General features: G+C 48.0%; 1 protein-coding gene across 1 annotated transcript in view; it reads right to left on the bottom strand.

Moving 5' to 3' along the window:
* Positions 1-22,663, bottom strand: part of Iqgap3 (IQ motif containing GTPase activating protein 3) — a 42,598-nt gene that overhangs the window by 3,792 nt on the left and 16,143 nt on the right. Inside the window, exons 13-32 of the mRNA XM_090340733.1 lie at positions 21,240-21,361; positions 20,920-21,083; positions 18,737-18,827; positions 18,140-18,307; positions 17,912-18,051; positions 17,653-17,823; positions 13,151-13,234; positions 12,960-13,031; positions 12,798-12,867; positions 9,266-9,474; positions 7,629-7,781; positions 7,199-7,362; positions 6,607-6,831; positions 5,750-5,890; positions 4,740-4,824; positions 4,165-4,397; positions 3,513-3,645; positions 3,328-3,430; positions 2,711-2,834; positions 624-711 (exon numbers count right to left, since the gene is read on the bottom strand). Of these exons, the coding sequence (XP_090196859.1) occupies positions 624-711; positions 2,711-2,834; positions 3,328-3,430; positions 3,513-3,645; positions 4,165-4,397; positions 4,740-4,824; positions 5,750-5,890; positions 6,607-6,831; positions 7,199-7,362; positions 7,629-7,781; positions 9,266-9,474; positions 12,798-12,867; positions 12,960-13,031; positions 13,151-13,234; positions 17,653-17,823; positions 17,912-18,051; positions 18,140-18,307; positions 18,737-18,827; positions 20,920-21,083; positions 21,240-21,361 (2,740 nt within the window). The remainder of the gene's footprint in view (positions 1-623; positions 712-2,710; positions 2,835-3,327; positions 3,431-3,512; positions 3,646-4,164; positions 4,398-4,739; positions 4,825-5,749; positions 5,891-6,606; positions 6,832-7,198; positions 7,363-7,628; positions 7,782-9,265; positions 9,475-12,797; positions 12,868-12,959; positions 13,032-13,150; positions 13,235-17,652; positions 17,824-17,911; positions 18,052-18,139; positions 18,308-18,736; positions 18,828-20,919; positions 21,084-21,239; positions 21,362-22,663) is intronic.

Here is a 22,663-nt window from a genome sequence, read left to right as displayed (position 1 = left end):
GGGAAAGAGTGGTAGGGGAGACAGCTGGGGAAGTACACTGAGGCAGGAGACTACATGGTTTGATATAGAGGAGGAGCCTAAAGGAAGACGCCAACAAAGGCTGCAGCACACAGGATCCAGATAGGTGCTAGCTAAGGCTTCCTAACAATGAAGCTTTGTGACAAATGCAGCGTGTGTGTGAGCATTTCCCTTCCTGTTATTTTGGCACATGCCTCCAGTAGCCACTGGGCACCTTCTTTGGGAAACCTCTGGCTTTGTCTTCACCCCAGCTAGCCCAGTTGACCTTGGACCCTGCTCACTGCCAACCCTCTCCTGCCTCTGGGACCAGCATCTTTTGAGAGAAGCCCTTGGTGTTTTCAGAATGGCTCCCTTGGCCCTCCTCATCCCCACAAACCAAGTGTTGACACAGAGGTTCTCAGCCCATCATGGAATGGGGATGCAGGCCCAGGACTCTGCTCTGAGGCTAGGCTGTTCTTTCAGTCTGTGACCTCTGAGATGAAGGCCAGAGGCTTGGCTCTCAGACTACTCCTAACTGCTGAGCCCAGGCACTGAGAGAGAGATCAGCAGAGCTAGTGTGAAGTGAGGTATGTGAGATAGATCCTGTAGGGTAGCCAGGCACTGACCTGCTCTCTAGAAGCTGAGAGGGCCAGGATTTCCTTGAGGGAGTCGCCATGGTGGAACTGGATGATGTCAGCCAGCATCTGCTTGGTGCTACAGAGGAGGACAATGGTGAGAGGTGAGGAGCTAAGAAGGGACTGGACACGGGCTGACCAGAGATCTGAGGGTTAAGTGTGTCCTGCCTTATGTGGTGGTTGCCAGCGATGCTTGGGAGTGGGAGAGAGTGAGGGTGGGGAGAAGTTGCCTAGAACGCTTCCCTTCAAACTAGTTTCTTTTGAGGGCTTCAGCAAAAGTGTGCACTTCTTCCCAGGAATCCATTATCCTGAGCTAATGCACTTGACTCTCTCCTGTCTGTGTGTCACACTTATCCCTTGGAGTTCATTTCAAGTATTCTTTTATATGAATAGAGGTACGTAGGCATTGTACCTTTGTGTTTTTTCCCCCCGAGAGACTGTCATTTTGTTTTTTCCAGTCTTGGTGCTGGAACTCAGGGCCTGGGCACTGTCCCTAAGCTTCTTTTGCTCCAGGCTAGCACTCTACCACTTGAGCCACAGTTCTACTTCTGGTCTTTTCTTTTTATGTGATACTAAGGAATTGAACCTAGGACTTTGTGCATGCTAGGCAAGCACTCTACCATTAATCCACATTCCCAGCCATTATGTTTAACCCAGTCCTACCCCATTGTTAAGTCCTTCCACAGTAGGCAAAAGTATAGTACCCAGCTGCTTGTTTAGTGAGTCAGTGAGTGGGTGAAGGGTTGCCTGTTGACAGGGAGATGGAGCTGGTCACTTGGCTCCTCTTCTGCCCAAATGACCAGCCCAGCCCAGCCTGCTTCACCATTTTTCCTTTTTCCAGTCATGGGGCTTGAATTCAGGGCCTGGGGGCTGTCTCTGAGCTTTTCTGCAAGGCTAGCACTCTACCACTTTGAACCACAGTGCCACTTCTGGTTTTCTGGTGGTTAATTAGAGAGTTACAGATTTTCCTACCAGGGCTTGCTTTAAACTGTGATCCTCAGGTCTCAGCCTCCTGAGTAGCTAGGATTATAGACATGAGCCACCAGCACCCAACTCTGCTTCTTCTTCTTTCTCTCCCCCCCCCCCCAGTCCTGGGCACTAATCTTTGGACATGTTTTGCTCAAGGCTAGTGCTCTGCCACTTGAGCCACAGTGCCACTTCTGGCCTTTTATGTATATATGGTATCAAGGAATCTTCATGTATGCTAGGTGAGCACTTGACCACTAGGCTACACTCCCAGCCCCAATTAATATTTTTTTATTGTTATTATTAAGGAGTTGTGCAAAGGAGTTACAATTCCCTAAGTCAGGTAATGAATATAATGCTTCTTAGTCAATGTCACCCCTTCCCTTGCTTCCTACCTCATGTTTACAGAAGTGGGAAGCAGAGACCCATACCATTCTTATCACATTTAAAAAAAAAAAAAAGCATTGCTGGGCGTGGTGGCTCATGTCTGTAAATCCTAGCTACTCAGGAGGCTGAGATCTGAGGATCAAGGTTCAAAGCCAGGGCACAAAAGGACCTGAGATTCTTTTGTTTTGGTTTGGTTTTTTTTGCCATTCCTGGGCTTGAGCTCAGGGCCTGAGCACTGTCCTTGGACTTTCTCAAGGCTAGAGCTCTACCACTTGAGCCTCAGCACCACTTCTGGCTTTTTGCTATGTATGTGGGGTACTAAGGATCGAACCCGGGTCTTCGTGCATGCTAGGCAAGCACTCTACCACTAGGCCAAACTCCCGGCCCCATGGACCTGAGATTCTTCAATTAACCTCTAGAAAATGGGAAGTGGGGCTTGGCTCAATGGTAGGGTGGTAGCCTTGAGCTGAAGAGCTCAGGGACAGTGCCCAAGCCAAGTTCAAGCCCCATGATCCATTTTAAAAAGAAAAAAAAGCATTTTGGTAAATGGTATAATAACATGTCAACAGTTGTTGTCCATCTAGTTAAATGTGCCAGGAGAATAGCTGAGAGTACAGTAAAGGGAATGAGGGTTAGATTTTTAGAGAAAACTTCCCAAGAGATAAGAGGGCTCAACAAAAAGGTAGAATGGCCCTGTCAGAGTGGGGCCATCCGATTTCACCTACCTCAGAAGCAGGCTCCGGGTATTGGTATCATCAGTGTCTGTTTCTAGCCCTTCAAACTTGTTGGTAAGTGTCAGGGAAACTTCAAGCTTGCTCAGATCTATGTGTCCATCTGCAGCTATGTCCCCTGAGGTGGGGTGAGGATGAGAGGAACAGGCATACGTGCATGTATACATGTGCAGGTCTTTTCCTCACATTTCTTCCAGGAAGCCTTCCCAAACTTACCCTGTGGTACCCTATCAATCCTGTGACTCCTCATGTCCTCAGTCTGGTTACCAGGGGTAACAGTTTGGAGCTGCTAGCTCTCAATACTAATGTTCTACCTGGTAAGCTGGCTTCCTCCCATTCCACAGGCCTGGCAGCTACTATCAGAGAAATCTATAAGGAACTAAAAAGGCTCCATCCCCCCATAGCTCTTAATTGACCATTGATATGGCAGTCTGGGTCCCTCTACTGTCTGTCTCCTCTCTTTTTATCAGACTGCATTCCTGTGTCCATCTCAAACCACAAGGAGGGAGAGGGAGAGGGAGTGTAACATGGATATGCAAGCATGCTCACAGGTCAGGCCCAGGCTGTCAATCCCTCCCTGCAGGCCCCCAGATGCCAAGAAGGGCATGTACCAATGAGGTCAGGGACTGTGGGCAGCTCCCCAAGATCCTCCAGGAGCTGGTGTAGGGGGTCTCGGTGGTCAGGGGCGATCCAGTCCTGATGCTCCAGCAAAAGCTGCAAATGGAAGAGGGACATGCAGGGACAGGGGCCTTGCTTCTAGACCGTTCACCCCCTTACCAGCCCTTCCACTTCTTACCTTGTGTGTGCTGACCAGCTCCCCCACGGTAATGTATACAATGGGTTTAGCCACAGCCACCATGTCTGAGTATTCATCCATTGCAAAACGCTCCTCTGGCTCTGGTACCTGGCAGGCTCTGCTGATGAACTTCCTAACACCAGAGGGAGAGCCCATCAGAGCCCTCTGTTATATCCCCATCTTCCCTTCCTCAGCCCCCTCCAGGACTGCTCAAGCCAGTTCTAACTCTACTCAGCTCCAGTTCCACTTTGTCCTCCCCCCACACTTTTTTTTTTTCTCCGCCAGTCCTGGAGCTTGAACTCAAGGCCTGAGTACTGTTCTTGGGCTTTCTCAAGGCTAGCACTCTACCACTTGGGCCACAGCACCACTTCCAGCTTTTTCTGAGTATGTGACACTGAGGAATCAAACCCAGGTATTCATGCATGCTAGACAATCACTCTACCACTAGGCCAAACTCCCAGCCCCTGTCCTCCCCTACTTCTGTCCCATGTCTTATCCAAACAACTTCCTCTGCTGGGAGGCCTTCTATAACCTACGCTCCAACTTTTCCCCCTCCACTTCCTCATGGGTTCAGGGGTGGGGGAGAGGCAAGATGGGATGTAAGCCAGAAGCAGAGAGATACAGTTAGGGCCAGGAAGATAGGACCCCAGACCTGAATTTCAGATGAGTCTCCTCCAAATATCCATTGAGGGCTTTCAGATGCTGGCTCTCCCCTGAGAAGGCCTTGCCCGCTGCAGCATGCTGTAGGAGCTGAGCCACCGCTCCCAGGGCATGGCGCTGGGGGGCAGCCAGGGCACCACCGGCTGCCATGGCCACAATGTCGAAGGCGTCAGGAGCTACCACAGCTGGGTTCAGGAATCGGTAGTACAAGAGGTTCCCTACCACCTGAGAGAAGAGGAAAATCTTTCAGAGGGGCCCGTACGCCACCTAGACTGCTGGGGGCTTCACATGACCAGTTCATAAGGCATGAAAGGATGAAGGGGCCACAGGGCCAGTCCTCTCAGACCGAAGGAAAAACAGATGCCAAGCAGGTAGGTAATGCTCAAAATCATGCAGCAAACTTGAGCAAGAGCTGGGACTAGAAGCCCAGGGCTGTCCGGTGAGCTCCTATCCCACCTCCCTTCCCATCAGCCACCCAACGCCGGCTGTGCTAAACTTGGTTTATGGAGTGGAACATATTTTGTTCTCTTCTTGTGTCTGGGAGGGAGGAGGTGAGACAATACTTGCCTTATAGATCTCACTCTCTGTGGCATTGGGGAACTTCTTTGCCAGGGTAGTCTTTAGGACTTTGGCCACATACCGCATCCCATACCTTGAGGGCAAAGCAATAGGTGCTCTTTGGGTCTGTCCATCTCTGTTCCAGGACTCAGGGCATGAGTATCTGGCTGCCTCCTCTCCTATTCTCAGCCACACCAGAGTTGAACCCAAGCACTCTCTCTGCTGCCCACAGCTGATTCTCTGCTGAAGTTCTCTCCTTTTGGGCCTAACTGCTATGTCCTGTCATCTACAAAAGGTTCATAGAGCCAGGCATCAGCGGCTCATGACTATAATCTTAGCTATACAGACAGCTGAAATCTGAGAATCAGTTTGGAGTCAGCCCAGGGCAGAGAAATCAGAGGCTTTTATCTCCAAAAAGCAAATAACCAGCAGAAGGCCAGAAGCAGTCTCACAAACTTTCCTGCGCATGGGTGGCTTTGAACCATGATCCGCAGATCTCAGCATCCTGAGTAGATAAGATTACAGGTATGAACCACTGGCACCTGACTTCACAAAACACGTCTTGAATAGATTTTAAGTAAGGAGAGAACTATAGAGTACTTTACAGGTTTGAAGACTTCCTTCCTGTTCTTCTCTTTGTGAACGAAAGAGGAGTCCCATTTTATCTCTAGTTGTTCTCAGACAATATGTCCTCATCCTGACTTTAGGTTCCCTCCTTTGGCTCCAGTGGAATCCTGACGGGTCACAGAGAGGCTTGCCTGCTATCCCCTAGCTTAGCACCTTGACAATATCTTTGAGTATCCCCCCCTCTGAGCACCTATAGCTCCATTTTTCTACTCCTTTAAGACTATTCCCTTGCTCTGCTCTCCCCATGTTGCCTTGTTCTTTTTTTGGCAGTACTGGGGTTTGAACTCAGACCTCAATGCTTGAGGTCAGATGCTCTGTCACTGAGCCTATGCTCCCAGCCCATTCCCTCTCAACATTCCATGTCTAGCCCAGGGCAAAGCTGTCATACGTACGGAATCTGGTCCACAGATGAAATGATGGCTACTAGGAATTTCTCAGTCATGGCAAGGAGGTTGCGCAGGGAGATGTCCAGCCGTCTCTGGACCTCAGGGTGGCTCAAGGCTTGCTCAGGGGTGACATCATAGGGAAGATGGCTGTGGGCAGAGACATACAAGGTAAAACTAGAGGCTCCTCCCTGCTTGATTTCTCTCTAACAACAGGGTCTCATACAGACATGCTTGGACTCAGGGAAGCCTGGAGCAATGTGGATAGAAGGTGAGGTAGAAAGAGTTGTACCTACGGGAGGCTGGCCAAGTGCACCAAGGAACAGAGGACCCAGAATCTGTGCAAAGACTCCTAAGGAAACTGGGAAAAACTAGAGGGCTACAGACAAGTAATCTTTGATGGCTTTCATGCTATCCAGAGCAGCCACCAGCATTATCAGTTCTCTCCAGTGGCACCGTTGTCTTTGTACCTATGTACCTAATATCCCCAACCTAGAGAGCCAACCTGTATCTCCCAGTATCTCATTTGCCTATTGATATGTACAAATCTGAATATACATCTAGACCCCTATCAGTCATCACCTGTAACTCCTAACAAACCTCACTCTTCATTTATAAGCCCTGATATAGTGATTAAGCACATTTGCATATTCATCTTATGTGATATCCATTAGGTCTGAGACCCGTTATAACAATGCCCTGTTAATTGGGGGAGTAGGGATGGAGAAGGCTAAAAGGCTACCTTATTTACTCCTAGAGTGCTGGTGTCATCTTTGTAGAAATTGGCATGGTTGCTTCTATGTCATCTTCAAACACACTCATGCCAGAGCTGATCAAAGAGAGCCGTTCCATTCTCATCTGCTCACCTGCGCTGCCCTGTCTGGGCTTCAGTCTGGTTGATCCAGTTCTTATACAGGTACACAGGGTCTGTGTGGACGCTGAGCACTTTGTCCTCCAGCACATCCTGGATAACCTTGCCCAGGATCTCCCGCAGGGCACTCTGTCCACGCTCATTACGGTAGAATCTCACCACCAGCCTTACCACTGTTGGGTTGCCTGTCACCACATCCTGGGGCTGCTCCACCTTTGACCTGCGGTTCAAGAGGTCAGTGAAGGTGGTCTCAGGCCTTGAGATAGGACAAATATCTATTTTTCTTTTTTTGTGATTTTGGCTTTTCAAATCCTAGTCTGGTGTCCCTGTCTTTTTTTGTGTGTTCCCATCTTAAGCAACATCCTGCTATCTTTGTTGTATCCTTTCTGCTATCATGTCAGCCCCAGTCCACCCACCCCACTGCCCCACAGACATCTTTGTCTCTCCACAGGAGGCAGAGAAGAGCAATCTTCTGGTGCCAATATATCGTGACATCTCAAGGAGCTTTCGTCCCATGGAGGACCACAGGGGCACCCCTGTGAACACATTCCTCCCCCACATCCACTCCTGGAATCAGGAGAACCCACTCAATTTCCTCTTGGAGTGCAGTCTTGAAGAGCTGGAGCAAGAGGTAGGCCTCTCGGCGGTTGGAGGCGTAGTTGTACAGACTGAAAATCACTGCTTCCATGAACTTGGTGGTTCTGTTCTGTGGCATCTGAAAGATTAGCTTTGCCAAGTAGATGGGTTGAGTCTGCAAGCGATTGGGGAGACAAGCAGAGCGGATGAAGCTCTCCAGGAAAGGAAAAGCTTTCCTGAGGGAAGCTTAGAGTGGAGAGATCACTGTTACACCTTCCTAGAGGGTCTGGAAGCATTCCAGACATCAGGGAGCAATCCCTAGGAACAGGGATTGGACTGTGGGAAAGGAGAACACTTTGCATAGGGAACAGGCACAGACAAGGCCTTCAGATCCCAGGCACAAGGAGGTAGAAGAGACTTCTTTGGAAGTCCTTTGCTCACCTGGAGCAGGTAGAAGAGGTGTTGGTAAGCTTCTAGTTTCTGCCGTTTCTCTTTGCTCAGTGACTTTAATCCCTTCTGCTTGTCCAGAACCATCATATCCGACAGCTGATCCTTATTCTTCTTGGTCAGCTTCTTGCAGTGGAAGACTACCTCCTGCAGGGAAGAAAGTGGGAAATACTACCAGCCCAGCCCAGTACTAAGTATGGAAACATGGCCTAGAATCCGCACTGGTAAGAGCTAGGGTTTCCTGCTGTTTAAGGCACAGGTATATGTTGGGAGAACTCAACAGTTCTTTCCTACTGCCTTGAGACCCCCTTCTGGCACCTCTGTACTCACAGAGGAGAGTTGGCAAAGAAGACTTGTTTGCCAGGCTACAGCCCCATATCTACTTGGTTTTGCTATTCTTTTTTTTTTTTTTGCCACTCCTGGGGCTTCAACTCAGGGCCTGGACACTGACCCTGAGCTTTTGTGCTCAAGACTAGTGCTCTACCACTTTAAGCCACAGTGACATTTCTAGCTTTTTCGTAGTTAATTGGAGCTAAGAGTCTCATGGATTTTCCTGCCTGGGCTGGTTTCGAACCACGATCCTTAGATCTCAGTCTTTTGAGTAGATAGGATTACAAATGTGAGCTACTAACACGACACCTAGCTTGTTATTATTTCTTATTGGACTGATACACAAGGTAGCGACATTACTACTAGACCGTCACTGAGTATTTGTAAGGAATTTGCAATTTAAGGAGCTTTCAGATCTTTCCTTGCATCTGGCCTGGGGAAGTAAATATTCATCATTCTGTTTTATAAAGAAGAAACAGAGCGAGGTGCTGGCTCATACCTGTAATCCTAGCTACTCAGGAGGCTGAGATGTGAGAATTATGGTTCAACCAGATCATGTTGGAAAGTTCATGAGACTATCTTCAATAACTACTCAAAAAAAGCCAGAAGGGGGGGCTGGGAGTTTGGCCTAGTGGTAGAGTGCTTGCCTAGCATGCACGAAGACCCGGGTTCAATTCCTTGGTACCACATACATAGAAAAAAAAAAGCCAGAAGTGGTGCTGAGGCTCAGGTGGTAGAGCTCTAGCCTGGAGAAAGCCCAAGGACAGTGCTCAGGCCCTGAGCTCAAGCCCAGGACTGGCCAAAAAAAAAAGAAGAAAAAAGCCAGAAGGGCACTATGGCTCAAGTGTTGGGTGCTAGCTCAGGGACAGGGCCCAGGACCCCCCAAAAAGAGGAAGCAGACTTCAACATTAAAGGATTGCATATAGAACTTAGCGAGTAGCTCAAGTGATAGAGTGCTTGCTTAGCAGTTGCAAGCTCTAGGTTCAATCCCCAGTGCTACCTAAAATAAAAATGAAAGAAAACTGTCATCTGTAGTCCCATCTACCAATTCTACTAGGGTTTTTCCTATTATACATATCTCCAATCAGGGACAAAGCCCTAAGCCAGGTGATAAAATGAACATATTTTTTGGCGTGCGCACATGCACGTAGTACTGGGGTTTGAACTTAGCATTTTACTACTAAGCTAGCCTCTAGAAATAAACATATTCATAAAAAGAAAAATTCATTTGCAATCATAGAATAGTCAGCATTCTCTTCCAGAGGGAGAAGGATTTAAGAGAGTAGACCAGGGGGCCTCACCTGCAAGGTGATTCGATTTTTGACCAGCAGACCAATCTTGATGTCCATGAGGTTGAGGTCCTGTTCTAGCTGCTGATTGGACCGGATCTTCCGGACCACCTCTTCCTGGAGCTTTAGCAGCTCTGCCTCAGCAGAAAAGTCTTCCTGGCTCTGGTTCAAGAGGTGGGCGAATCTGCGCACAACACTGAGGGGAGGGTGGTGTGCATGTACTGGCAGGAGGAAAGGATGGAGGATGTAAGGACGGAGGAGGTACTGGATTAGGAAAGTTGCACCAGCTCTGACCTCCTTCTGAGGCCAGCAGCTCTCCAACTTCAGGTCTCTTTGAACTAGTTCTGTTTGCAGCTGTCCAGCCAGGCTGCCCCAGACTTCCTGTCTTACAGCTGGGGAGAATATAGACCTGCCTTCCCTCTGCCCCTAGATGCATTCCCCAGCCCCTGACCTTTCCCAATGACATTTCTACACTCAAGCCAGAGCCTCCACTCCCTCTGATGCTCCTTCCAGCCTCCCCTTTCTACCCCATCCACTCTCCTATCCTGCTGGGCCAACCTGCTGCTTATCTTCCTGCCTATCAGCCTTCACTAGCCATCTGCTTCCCACCATGTCTCTGCCAGGAGTGACTGTGATTGGGCTGTGGCACAGGTAGACTAGACAGTCAGTGTCTTTATGATATGAGGTCAAAGCTAGATGGTAATTTGATATTGGAAGGGTGGGGAATAAGCTCCTAAGCTGAGCCACAGACAAAAGCAAAACAATACACAGTGTTCATTATGGAATGGATGATGTTCTAAATGTTTTTTTCTTAATTGGTTCATTTATTTGTGGCTTTGAATCAGGGCCTCACACTTGCTAGAACAGGTGCTTTACCACTTGAGCCACTCTACCAGTAAGTACCTTTTGCATTGGTTATTTTCAAGATAGGATCTTACTTTATACCTAGGCCAGCCTAGATCACAATATTGTAATCTTTTTGTCACTGGAATGACTGGCATGCACCACAATATCCTGCCACCAACTAAGAGGGTGTCTACCAAGAGTGTCTTCTCAATCTCCCTCCTCCCCTCTGCCAAGCTGGCCTCAAACCTTGATCCCTTGATCTATCTCCCAGGTAGCTAGGATTACAACTGTGATTCAGCTTATTTTCAGTTTTTGAAATAAGGCCTTCCTCTACGTAGCCCAGGCTTACTATATGACCAGTCTTTAACTGAGGCTCCTACAGTGGGCTCCAAACTGCTAGGAATAGAAGTGTGTGCTACCACACAGCTCTAAATGTTTTCTTTTTGTTTTTTGTCTTTTTTTTTTTTTTTTGCCAGTCATGGGACTTGAATTCAGGGCCTGAGCACTGTCCTTGGACTTTTCTCAAGGCTAGTACAGCCCCACTTCCAGCCTTTTTTTATATATGTGGTACTGAGGAATCGAACCCTGGTCTTTGTGCATGCTAGGCAAGCACTCTACCACTAGGCCAAACTCCCGGCCCCTAAATGTATTTTTAAAAAAGTGACAGGCAGGGGCCAGGAGTTTGGCCTAGTGGTAGAGTGCTTGCCTAGCATGCATGAAGAGCCGGGTTTGATTCCTCAGTGCCACATACATAGAAAAAAGCCAAAAGTGGTGCTGAGGCTCAAGTGGTAGAGCTCTAGCCTTGAGAAAGTCCAAGGACAGGGCTCAGGCCCTGAGTTGAAGCCTAGGACTGGCAAAAAAAAAAAAGTGACAGGCAGGCCTGGGAATATGACTTAGTGGTAGAGTGCTTGCCTAGCATGCATGAAGCCCTGGGTTTGATTCCTCAGTACCACATAAAAAGCCAGAAGTGGCACTGTGGTTCAAGTGATAGAGTGCTAGCCCCAGGCCTGGCCAAAACAAGACAAAGGCATGCACCACAAACGTGGCTGTAAGTATTAAAACAATCCTGTGAGGTCAGGACATTATAACCATCCTTCTGAAGAACTCATTGAGGCACAGAAAGAGTACGTAACTTGACCTGGGTTACAGCTAGTAATGAATGAATGAATGGTGTCAAATTTGGAAGGTAAATGACCCTTGCTCCTGTCTCTAAAGGCAGTCACAATTCCCTATAGTGTGAATGGTTCTTTTATTTTTGGGGGGGGGGGTGGGGAGGGTGGGTCATGGGGCTTGAACTCAGGCTGGGCACAGTCCTGAGCTCTTCAGCTCAAGGCTATTGCTCTACCCTAGCCTAGTCCCACTTCCCTTTTCTACAGGTTAATTGGCGATAAGATCCTCAGATCTCAGCCTCCTGAGTAGCTAAGATTACAGGCTGAGCCACGGGCGGGGCAGCACTGGCTAGTGAGTGGTTCTTTGAGAGGAGTAACAAGTTTAAAGAAGCCAAAGCAGCCCCCACTCCCACTAGGGAGGGAAGGAACCCTCCCTTCAACCCTCCGAGGCAGGCACTTGAGTCACACCTCTAGCCCTTTTTGCTTCAGATAGGGTCTTGCATTTTCACCTAGTGACTGGCTTTGGACTGTAATCCTCCAACCTATACTTCCTATGTAGTTGGGGTGACCATTGTGTACCACCATGCTGACTGGAAATGGGGATCTAGCTAATTTGCACCCAACCCATTGGAACTCTTAAAGAGGAAAGCGACAAAAACCACAATTAGTAATATTAGTACTATTATTATATTTGCTGAGGCGGGGAAGGGGTTCTGGGGCTTGAACTCAGGGCATTTTTTTTTTTTTGCTCAAGGCTAGCACTCTACCACTTGAGTCACAGCTCTACCTCAGGCTTTACTGGTGGTTAACTGGAGATAAGAGCCTCTCTGAGATGGGGGCACCCGTCTGTAATCCTAGCTACTCAGGAGGCTGAGATCTAAAGATTACAGTTCAAAGCCAGCTGAGCAGGAAAGTCTATGAGACCCTTATCTCCAATTAAACACCAGAACACCGGAAGTAGTGCTGTGGTTCAAAGTGGTAGAGTGCTAGCCTTGAGCAAACGGGCTCAGGGACAGCAACCAGACCCAGTTCAAGCCCCATGACTGAGGAGGATAAAAGTCTCACAGACTTTCCTGCCTGGGATGACTTTGAACTGTGACCCTCAGATTTCAGCCTCCAGAGCAGCTTGGAGTACAATCAACTGAGCCTGGCAAAACCATGGATTAATCTGGTTTTGGAGAAGGTTGGTTCTTGGAGAAGTGAAGAGTAGGGGAAAAAAAGATTGCATCTTAGATTGAATGGGATGCAGAAATGAACTCACTTTGTACACCTGTGTTATCACATTATTTCCATTGTATAAAGGAGGAAATTTGGGCTATAGGGATTAGGTAACCTGCCTAGGGCTACACACAGCAAGTAAGGGGCAAAGCATTGGAAAGAACAGTTCTTCCACTAACACTGAACTAAGGAACAAAAAGATAAAGGTTGGCCAGAGCTGTGGTCTTAGTGGAATAGCAAGAAAAAAGAAAGGGCCAAGCTGGAAAGAATCCAGCTGCCCAGAAGTAGTTGATCTGAGGGCTCTGCTGGGAGGAGCATGACAAGGGGAAGATACAGAATGATTTGCCATTCTCCCATCGTAGGCAGCTCACCTAACATCCTGTAGTCATCCCGGGCTTTCCTGGCTCGGAAAAATGCCTGAATCTTCACAATGGAGTCAATCTGCCAGGCACAAAGAAGGGAACAAGGTGGCTGGCTGTCCTTGCTCTGGTTTCACAAGTAAAGGTTGCACATGGGGGCAAGGTGACACTCACATTCTTTTGGAAGTAGCACAGCCGCCTGAGGTATTGTCTCCGAGCTGCCCACATCCGGGCCCAGGCCTGGATCTGAGAGGAAAGACCCAGAGCAATTGAGCCAACCCCCGAAGTCACAAGAAGGTAAGGAGATGACCAAATTTGGGGAGGGTTTCTCAAGAAACAGGAGTCTGCCTATACCATTATACTACCTTGATTACAGCATCCAAGTTTGCTTTAAAATACTGCAACCGCTCCAGATAAATCTTCCTTTGTCTATAGCCCCGCCAATGAGCCTGCAGGGTGGAAAGAGGGAATTCTAGCAGGTCTACTTTGATGCAAGTGGCTTCTAGAACATCCATATCCTTGGCTTTTTTTGTGTGTGTGTATTGGTTGTGGGGCTTGAACTCTGGGCCTGGACCTGTCCCTGAGTGTTCTCCCTGAGCTCTTCAGCTCAGTTACCACCCTACCTCTTGAGCCACAGTGCTAGTGGTTAATTGGAGATAAGCGTCTCATGTCTTTAGTGCCAGGGCTGGCTTTGAACCTCGATCCTCAGCTCTCAGCCTCCTCAGTTAGCTAGCTAGGATTACAGGCATGAGCCACTGCACCGGCTTTCCAAGGAAGGGGAGGAAGGAGATAGGAAAACTTTTAGTTTTATGAGGAAAACCAAATGGCTGGACATAGCCAGACATGCCTTCTGCCATATACATAGTGGGGAGGTGGTTTGGTCATTGGGCTAGAATTCTGGGACTGGGAGTTGTCACTGAGCTCTTTAGCTTAAGGCCACCACCCTACCCCTTGAGCCACAGCCCTTCTTCCCATTTTCTAGTGATTAATTGGAGATAAGTTTCACATACTTTAGTGCCTGGCTGGCTTTAAACCTCGATCCTCAAATCTCAGCCTCCAGAGTAGCTAGGATTACAGGCATGAGCCACAGCACCCAGCTTTTTATTTTGGGGGAGGGGGCAGTCCTGGGGCTTGAACTCAGGGCCTGGGCACTGTCCTTGGCTTTCTCAAGGGTAGAGCTCTACCACTGAGCCATAGCACCACTTTCACCTTTTTCTATGTATGTGACACTGAGGAATCCAATCAGGGTCTTCGTGCATGTTAGGTAAGCACTCTACCACTAGGCCAAACTCCCAGCCCCAGTTCTGCTGAATCTTTTTTTTGGTTGGTTGTGGGACTTGAACTCTGGTTCTGAGTGCTGTACCTGAGCTCTTCAGCTCAAGGCTATCACCCTATCACTTGAGCCACAGCTCTTCTTTGGTTTTCTAGTGATTCACTGGAGATAAGTCTCAGGGACTTGAATGCCCAGGCTGACTTTGAGCCTTGATCCTCAGATCTCAGCCTCCTGAGTAGCAGGATTATAGGCATGAGTCACTACTCTGGCTTCATATATCTTCACACACACACACACACACACACACACACACACACAAGCAATACCTCCTCATGGAAACTCAACTGTGAGACATAGGCTTAAGCAATATTAATAAAACCTATACCTACTCATCTTCATGAAAGCATAGCAATAATTTCCCTAAAGCACCAAAGCATGAACCACACATGCTCCCCCCAACCCCCAATATACTCAAGACACTTGTATGTAGATCACCTATTCCTTATTCTATGCTTTACCTCCCTCAGGGGCACAGAAAGACAGCTATCAGGAGGGGCATCCAGCTACAGGATGTGGACAGAGCTATGTGCCCATCTTTCCCAGTGGCTACCTGGGTAGCAGGTCTCTCATGTTTATATGACACCAAGGGGTTGTTCTTAGAAAGGGTTCACTAGACCCTCCCTCTGGTCTCTGAAGCACAAATGTCATGACTTCCTTCTGTTTTGGTCTCCTTCCTAGGAGTCTCTCTCCTTTTAAATTAATAAAATTAAATTTTCCTAGCCAGCATCAGTAGCTCCTGTCATCCTAGCTACTCAAGAGGCTAAGATCTGAGGATCTCAGTATAATAAAGTCAGCTGGGCAGGAAAGTTTGTGGGACTTTTCTTTTTTTTTTTGTGGCCATTCTGGGGCTTTCTCAAGGCTAGCGTTCTACCACTTGAGCCACAGCACTACTTCCAACTTTTTATATATATGTGGTATACAGGAATTGAACCTAGGGCTTTGTACATGCTAGGCAAGCACTCTACCACTAGGCCATGTTCCCAGTACCATCTGTGAGACTCTTATCTCCAATTAGCTACTTAAAAGCTGAAAGTGCAATGGCAGAGTGCCAGCTTTGAGTAAAAGCTAAGGGACAGTTCCCAGGCCCTGAATTCAAGTACCAGTACCGGAACAAAATAGTAGTAATTTCCTTAGAGAGTTTTCTCTCCTAAGACATCTCACTTTCTTCTGAATATGTCTTATGATGTACTGCCCTTGAGTCTTTCCTATGTCTACCCTAGTTCCTGACACCATTTCTACCCGGTGAAATTTGTTTCTTTTAGGACTCATGCTAAACCACTTGCAGGACCTGGAGCTATTTATCCTACCCTGACACTGTTGCAGTGTGGTAAGATTTAAGAACTTCCTTTCACTGCCAGATTCACACCTGTAATCCCAGACTTTGGGAGACAGAGGCTGAAGGACTGAGAGCTTGAGGCCAGACTAGGCCAACTTGTCTCAAACAACTAAACTAAAACTAAAGTAGCATTCCTTCACATAGTTGTCCTCACCCACCTAAATCCAGTTATCCCAGCCAGGCTTCCTCTTAAGACTTATCCTGTCCTTCTACTGGGACTGGATGTGGAAGAGTCAACTTGGTCCAAACATCAGCTGTTTATGTTGGAGCCTTAAGGCCAGGAAGCCCTATTTCCATGTATGCCTTCAACATTTCCTACTCTGAAGTATTTCCTGATGCAGCCTCTGGAAATTACTATAGGACAGGGCAGAATTATCTGTTCTCTGTTTTTACCCTTTTCTCAGCCTCACCAGGCTCTTCCTTAACAAACAAACAAAAATGCCTCCCAATCTGGATTAGTCAGAATTCAGAATCCTGGGTCCCTCCCTGGGATCCTAGCAGGAATTCCTAGGGTCAGTTTTCAGAAGAGTTTAAAGCTGTGTACCCAGACAGCCTGATTTTTTGTCTCATACCCCCATAACCAGAAGGCAAGTAGCCTGAGGCTCTGGGTCATCTCAGTTTAGGTACGTGTGTATCCTGGGATCCAGAGTCCATGGGATGAGTGGTGAATGCTCCCAGACTGCATCTCCTCTCCCACTGTTGATGTGGTTTTACATTGCCTTAGGTGTGAAATTCCAGTCTGGGCTCCTGGGAGGAGTTCCTATGATTCAGACCACCACATGCAGATTAGTAAAGTTCTGTATTAAGTTCTGGGATCAATTTCCCTGATAACAGTACTACATAATGGTGACTACCAATGTAGCACTTACCACACTCAATGCTACATGCAATTTTCCTACTTAATCCTCATAATCAACCTAGGAGGTGAGTACCATCATATGAATAAAGCTGAGTGATTAAGTGAGGTGCACAGGACTGTAACTGGGATGTGGTAGTACCAGGAGGCAAACACCAGCTTCCAGACTCCAAAATGTGAGCCCTCAGTGACCAACCACAAGCCCTATGGCATGATCAAGGACATATGCAAATCTTCCTTTGAGATCTTCTGTATTGTCTTTGCATACCTTCTATCACAGCATCTAACATTGACTGTCCTTCAGTTGAGATGTGGCTTGTGACCATTCAACTGTAAAGTTGTTGTTTGTTTGATAGTCAGTATTGGGGTTTGAACTCAGGCCTGGGTGCTGTCCCTTAGCTCAAGGTTGGCATGCTACCATTCAGCTATAGCCCCATTCCCAGCTTTTTGGAAATAAGAGTATCATGGACTTTCCGGCTTGAGCTGGGGGACTGAACCTCCGATCTCAGCCTCCTGAGTAGCTAGGATTATGGATGCTAGCCACATCCATTGCTCACTTCCCATCCTGGCCTGTGATATACTTTGCTGGTATGAGGCATTCAGAGATGCTTATTAAATAAATAGAGGTCTTTACACTGTGCCAACAGCTCCACAAGGCACTTCAGATCACTCCTTCCTGGAGAGGGCTCCCCTCACTCCTAGATTATTCAGTGCCCAGCTATCTTACCAACTAACTTCACACTCCAGCTTCAGAGGCCACAGGCTGGAGGAAAGAAATGGAAAGGACTAGCTACTGAGCACCATTACATACAGACTACTGAAGTTCTGTACGTAGCTTGCATCACCCACTAAGGGACAGTCCTTTCCTTCCTGCTAAATCACCAGCACCCTCTGGAGAGTCCTGTTCTAGTCAGGGCTTTCTCCTGTTATTGAACCAAATCTCATTTCATTCTTCCCTTGGAAGACCAAAACAGCAGCTCTTGGACTCTCTGATTAGTGATGATGGGAATTAGTGCTTATATCATGTTTTTACTTACCTGTCAGGCACTGCATATAAATACTTTAGCTAGTACCTCACTCAAGCCTCATAACCATCCATGCGGTGGATGCTATCATTATCCCTATTTCTCAGAGAAGAACAATGAGGCAAAGAGTAACTTACAAGGTCACACAACAGCTGTGGAACTGGAGTCCAAACCTCAGTCATTTGGCTCCACAGTTTGTGTCCTTCACCACTGTTATGCAGAGGCCCAAATATCACCCTAACCATACTCAGTGCAGAGGAAGCCTCTGCAGTTCCAATCTACCTGGACCTCAACACTGAGAAAACCGGAAATGCCACCTGGATCTTGATGATGGCTGGGAGCCAGGTCCTCAGGAAGTGGGAACGCTCAGCAAACTTCTGGCGAACCAGGAAGCCGCGGAGGCGGGCCTGGAGCTGAATGACAAAGCCGACATTGGCTTTCCAGAGCTGTTGGCGGTCATAGGCAGCAGTGACCTTGGTGATGGCTGACTGTGGAGGCAGAAGAGACAGCTAGTAGCCCTATGGTGACTGGCATACCCCACATGTAATCCCCCACCCTGGCAGGGGCGTTGCTAACCTGTATTTCCTCCCTGGTCAGGTGGGATGTGTTAAGGCGACAGCCAGGGGGTCGTTCCCAGGTCCCATCAAAGGTCTGCAGATGGAAGTAGTAGGCAGTGCCATCCTTCATGTCATGTTGGACCCAGAAAGCTGTGTCCCCTGAGAAGGGGTAAGCAGAAAAGGCTCATGGGAGGCAAGAGGTGGCTGGGGCGGGCAGGGATGAGGAAAGTCAGGCTGGGACCATTACCTGGTTGTCGCTTCTTTGCCATAGCATCTCCCAGGGCCTGCTGGTAGCCATTGGCACAGTGGGGAACTATCCCCCGGAGGGACACAGTGGGGTTCCTCAGCACCCGTTCTGTCTGGGCTGCCTTACCCTCTTTGATGGCCTGATTGATGGCAGCTACACCAAGAGCCACTGTTGGGCATCGGAGAGAACAGCATTCAGCTTTGCACGCTAGTGTCTGCTGTACTGGTTCTATTTCCCCAAATTTCTGCCAATCCTTTTTTACCCCACCCAATATTAAAATTGCTGGAATATAAACTCAAGCTAGCAGCAGAAATGGGATGGATTTTTGGCCTCCAAAATTGCAGTGGTGCATTTTGCAGGGATAATGCCCATAGGAAGACAGAGAAGGAAGCAGCGAATGCACTATGGGCTCCCAACTCCTGGGAATTTCCTGCCAGCTGCTGCTAGGAAATCTACCCTGTGGTCTGCAGCAACCCTCCTGTTCTGATTCTGTCCTGCCTCTCCTTCAGGAGAGGCAAGAGAGTAGCACTGTCCTTTGGGCTATTGTCAAGCCCTCATCCTTCCCTCCCCACCCAGTGCTCCTGATTGGCCCATTACTTTTCTGAGCTGCATTTGTGTCCTGATTGGCCTTGACTATTCCATGTCGGATCTCCTCTAGCCACAGTACAGCTCCAGGATCCCCTGTCACCTGGAAAATTGAAAGAGATGGAAAAAAGACCCCTGGCCAACTTGCCTAGCAGAACCAAGCTTCAGGCAGACACTGAAGCCAAGGGGTTGGCAATCTCTACTCCCTGATTCCTGCCTGTGTAGGCATGACCTGTGGCTCGTGTAGAGGACTTTTTTTCTCAGGTCCTTTTGTGCCCGGGCTGGCTTTAAATCTTGATCCTCAGATCTCAGCCTCCTGAGTAGCTAGGATTACTGGTGCCCGGCCGCATGTTTTCTTTTTTACACTAGTACAGGGTCTTGAACTCAAGACATATGCTCTTGCTCAGCTGTTTTCACACAGGGCTGGCATCCTACCACTTAAGCCATGTCTCCACTCTGCACATTCTACTGCATAATTAGAGATGGAGGCTCTGACTTTTCTGCCTGGGATGGCTTAGAACCATGATTGGCAGATTCCAACCTCCACAGACATGAGCCACCAGCATCTGACTCAGAAGGCACTCTGTGCTTTCATCTGTCCAAGCGTTAACTGAGCTTGGCCATAGGGCTCAACCTACCTTCTAGCTTCTTATACCCTCAGTGTCTGCCACCCTTCTTTCCAGTGATAGCTAGTGATTAATCCAGGGTCTTACACATTCTAAGCTCTATCTCCAATCCTACCCATTGCCTTCCCAGCAGCTCCATCCCCAACCCCTGTGCCTCAGTCATGCCCAGAATAGCCCACTCTGGAGACTATGCCCACTCTGGAGGCTATGCCCACTCTGGAGGCTACACCTGCTCACTTTCACGCTCCTTTTTCCTAGGCTTCAATCATATCATCTCAGTGAACATGACCTTGACTTGACTTTTTCTTTCTTCTTGTTTTATTGATGGGTAGAGGCTTGAATTCAAGACCTTGTGCTTGTTGGGCTTACTTATTTTCTGTTGGTGCTATACCACTTGAACCAAGTCTCCAGCCCCACATTTTGCTAGTTGGACTTTTGTAAAATTTTCTGCCTGAACTAGTTTTGAACTGCAATCCTCTGGTATCAGCTTGCTGGGTAGCTAGGAGTATAGGTGTAAAAATCTTCTCTTTCTACTCTTGTTCCGCTTGTGATCCCACAAGGCTCTGGATGATTACGTAATTTCCTAGGCCAAGTAATCCCATGCCTGTCACTTTGTCAGTGTGATACCCAACTCAGCCTCTATTCCCTCCCAGCTCTCCTCATTAGTAATGGACTTTGAAAACATTTTATTGAGCCAGGTGCTATTCTAAAACACTTACTTATGAATATTTGCAAGGTATATAAAGCAATGCTTGGCATAGAGTGAGAACTGTCAGCTTGTACTGTCATAGTACCTCACTGCGATCCTGTAACTGTGAAACAAGTTCATCACAAGTTTGCAGGTGAGGAAACAGCGAGTAATACTGCACAGTCAGACTGCAAACTCCTAGTTCTCAACCATGTTCTCTGCCGCCACATACTCAAAGCATTACAGGTTCAAATCCCTGCCATGTTTGTCAACTCCCTTGATTTTTTTTTCTCCCTCATTCTGAGAGATGGCTCAGAGCAGGGAATGTAGTATCACCCACCCACCCCCCACCCCATCGTGGGACTTGAACTCTGGGCTTGGGCACTGTCCCTGAGCTCTTCAGCTCAAGGCCTACCCTTGAGCCACAGTGCCACTTCTGGTTTTTTAGTGGTTAAATGGAGATAAGTCTCATAGACTTTAGTGCCTGGCTTTGAACCATGATCCTCAGATCTCAGCCTCCTGAGTAGCTAGGATCACAGGCCTGAGCCACTGTGCCTGTTGGGAATACAATATTTTACAAGTGAATATACAGAACTCAGAGACACCATGATTTGCTTAAGGTCAGGTGACCACCAAGGATCTGAGTGAGGAATCCAGCCAAGTTTTCCTGTGCTCTTTCTACACTTCTAAGTGCTCAGGCAATGGAGGGATCATACTTCTCCCATCACATTAGAAACCTGCTTATGCCTCATCTACCCCAGGAAGGGACTATAATTATCCATCAGGCTGGAGCTCTGCCAGAAAGCATGCCAGGCCAAGCTCTACTCATAAGGGTTGCCCTTCCTGATCTGCTATAAACAACCTGGCCAGCTTAATCTCACCTGGGCCTTCTGCCTTTTGGCTGCCACAAGGAGGAGATGGTATCGAGGAGCAACAGGAAGGCTGACATCTTCCAGGCCAGCAGCAGGAAGAAGCAGGGCAGACAGAGTCTTCTCTGGACTGCCCTGGTCCAGAGCCTCATTGATGAGGCTGACTGCAAGAATCTCTATAGGGGGTGATAGGGGAAGAGAGAGGAGAGAAGAAATCTGGATGAGTAGCAGCCTTAAACTAAGGGAAGGGACTGCCCAGATGGGGCTGACATCTTCCCCCCCCCCCAAAAAAAAAAAAAAAGAAATCCCAGTCACCCACAGACTGCACTCACGATCTGTCTCTTCCTGGACCTGGGCATTGACCTGGCTCACAGTAGCCTGCAGGTCATTCCAGCTCAGGAAGACCTCATCTACATCACGCGTCTGTCTCAGCTTCAGCAGAGCATCAAAGTACCTAGCAGCAGGGAGAGAGGGAATGAGCAAGATGAGTGGCCCATGTATGGAGAACTGGAAGATGGGTACTAACTTCTAAATACGGACATTCCAACTTTCTGCTTCCAGCCTTTTTTTCCCTCCAGGCTCATACCTAACAGTTGTCATATAATCTCATGGTTTTCAATGATATATGCTAATGACTCCCAAGAGGACACCTAGAGATTTCATATATTCCAGCAGCCCCAAGATCTGCACGTAAATGTCCCATAAACTTGAACTCCTGTTACTTCTCATCAACCTTTGTGCCCTCCTGTCTCTCTTTATTACTAGAAACCTTAGAAGTCCTACCAGATTTTATTCTCTCTCAGACTCCAAATCAGTCCGCTACCAAAACCTGTCAGTTTTGCTTTCAAAACACATTTGTACACTGGTGCCTTCTCACCACTTCTGCTGTTGCCAACCTAGGCCAAGCCCCTGTCATCCACACCGGATTACTCTACTAGCTGTCTAACAGGTCTCCCTGTCTCTCCCGTTGCGCCCCTATAGTCGATTCTCAGCTCAGCAGGCAAAATAATTCTGTTAAAGTAGGTCAGACCAGTTCCTTCCTCATTCAATCCCATCTGATTCAATTACTTATTCACTTGGAAGAAAAGCCAGAGGCCTCCTTGGTCTGGGTCTGCTACTCCATCTTTACCCTCATTCTTCTTCCCATCCCGGAAGCCGTGTGTGTGCGTGTGCGTGGTCGTGTGTGTGTGTGTATTTTGCAGTGCCGAGGATCAAACCCAGGCCCTTGCACTTAGCAAGTGCCCCACCATTGAGCTATACCTTGATCCCTTTCCAGTGTTCTCTATATTGCATACTTTCTTCTCAGTCCTCTGCCTTACACAGCCTCCTGGCAATCATTTGGGTCCCTTAGGTCCTTCTCTAATGATCCCAACTTGTATGTATGTACCCATCCTTTTCCCCTTTGTCTTGATTTTTTGCTCATAACTTATCTGCCCTTCTGCTCAAGCCTCCTTCCACTTACAAGTAAGTTAATGACAGCAGGAACTTTGTTTTGTTCTCTGTATTTCCCAGCACCAGACAACATTATCTGGTGCATGGATAGGTACTCAAACATTTTCTGGAGAAGAATAAAGCAGCAGAGGAAAGGAGAGAGATCATGAGTCCACCCTCTCTAAGGGGGTAACACATACCAAGGAACTGTGAACAGACTAAGAGGTGACCATGGGCCCAAGAACAGGGAATTTTGCAGAAGTCCAGTTAAAAAGCAGCAGGAGGACCAGGAGTATGGCATAATGGTGGAGTGCTTGCCTAGCAT

The sequence above is a fragment of the Megascapheus bottae genome, chromosome 10 (assembly GCF_031878675.1).
Source record: "Megascapheus bottae isolate mThoBot1 chromosome 10, mThoBot2.hap1, whole genome shotgun sequence".
Taxonomy (NCBI): Eukaryota; Metazoa; Chordata; class Mammalia; order Rodentia; family Geomyidae; genus Megascapheus; species Megascapheus bottae.
This window is presented reverse-complemented; position numbering and strand designations above follow the sequence as displayed.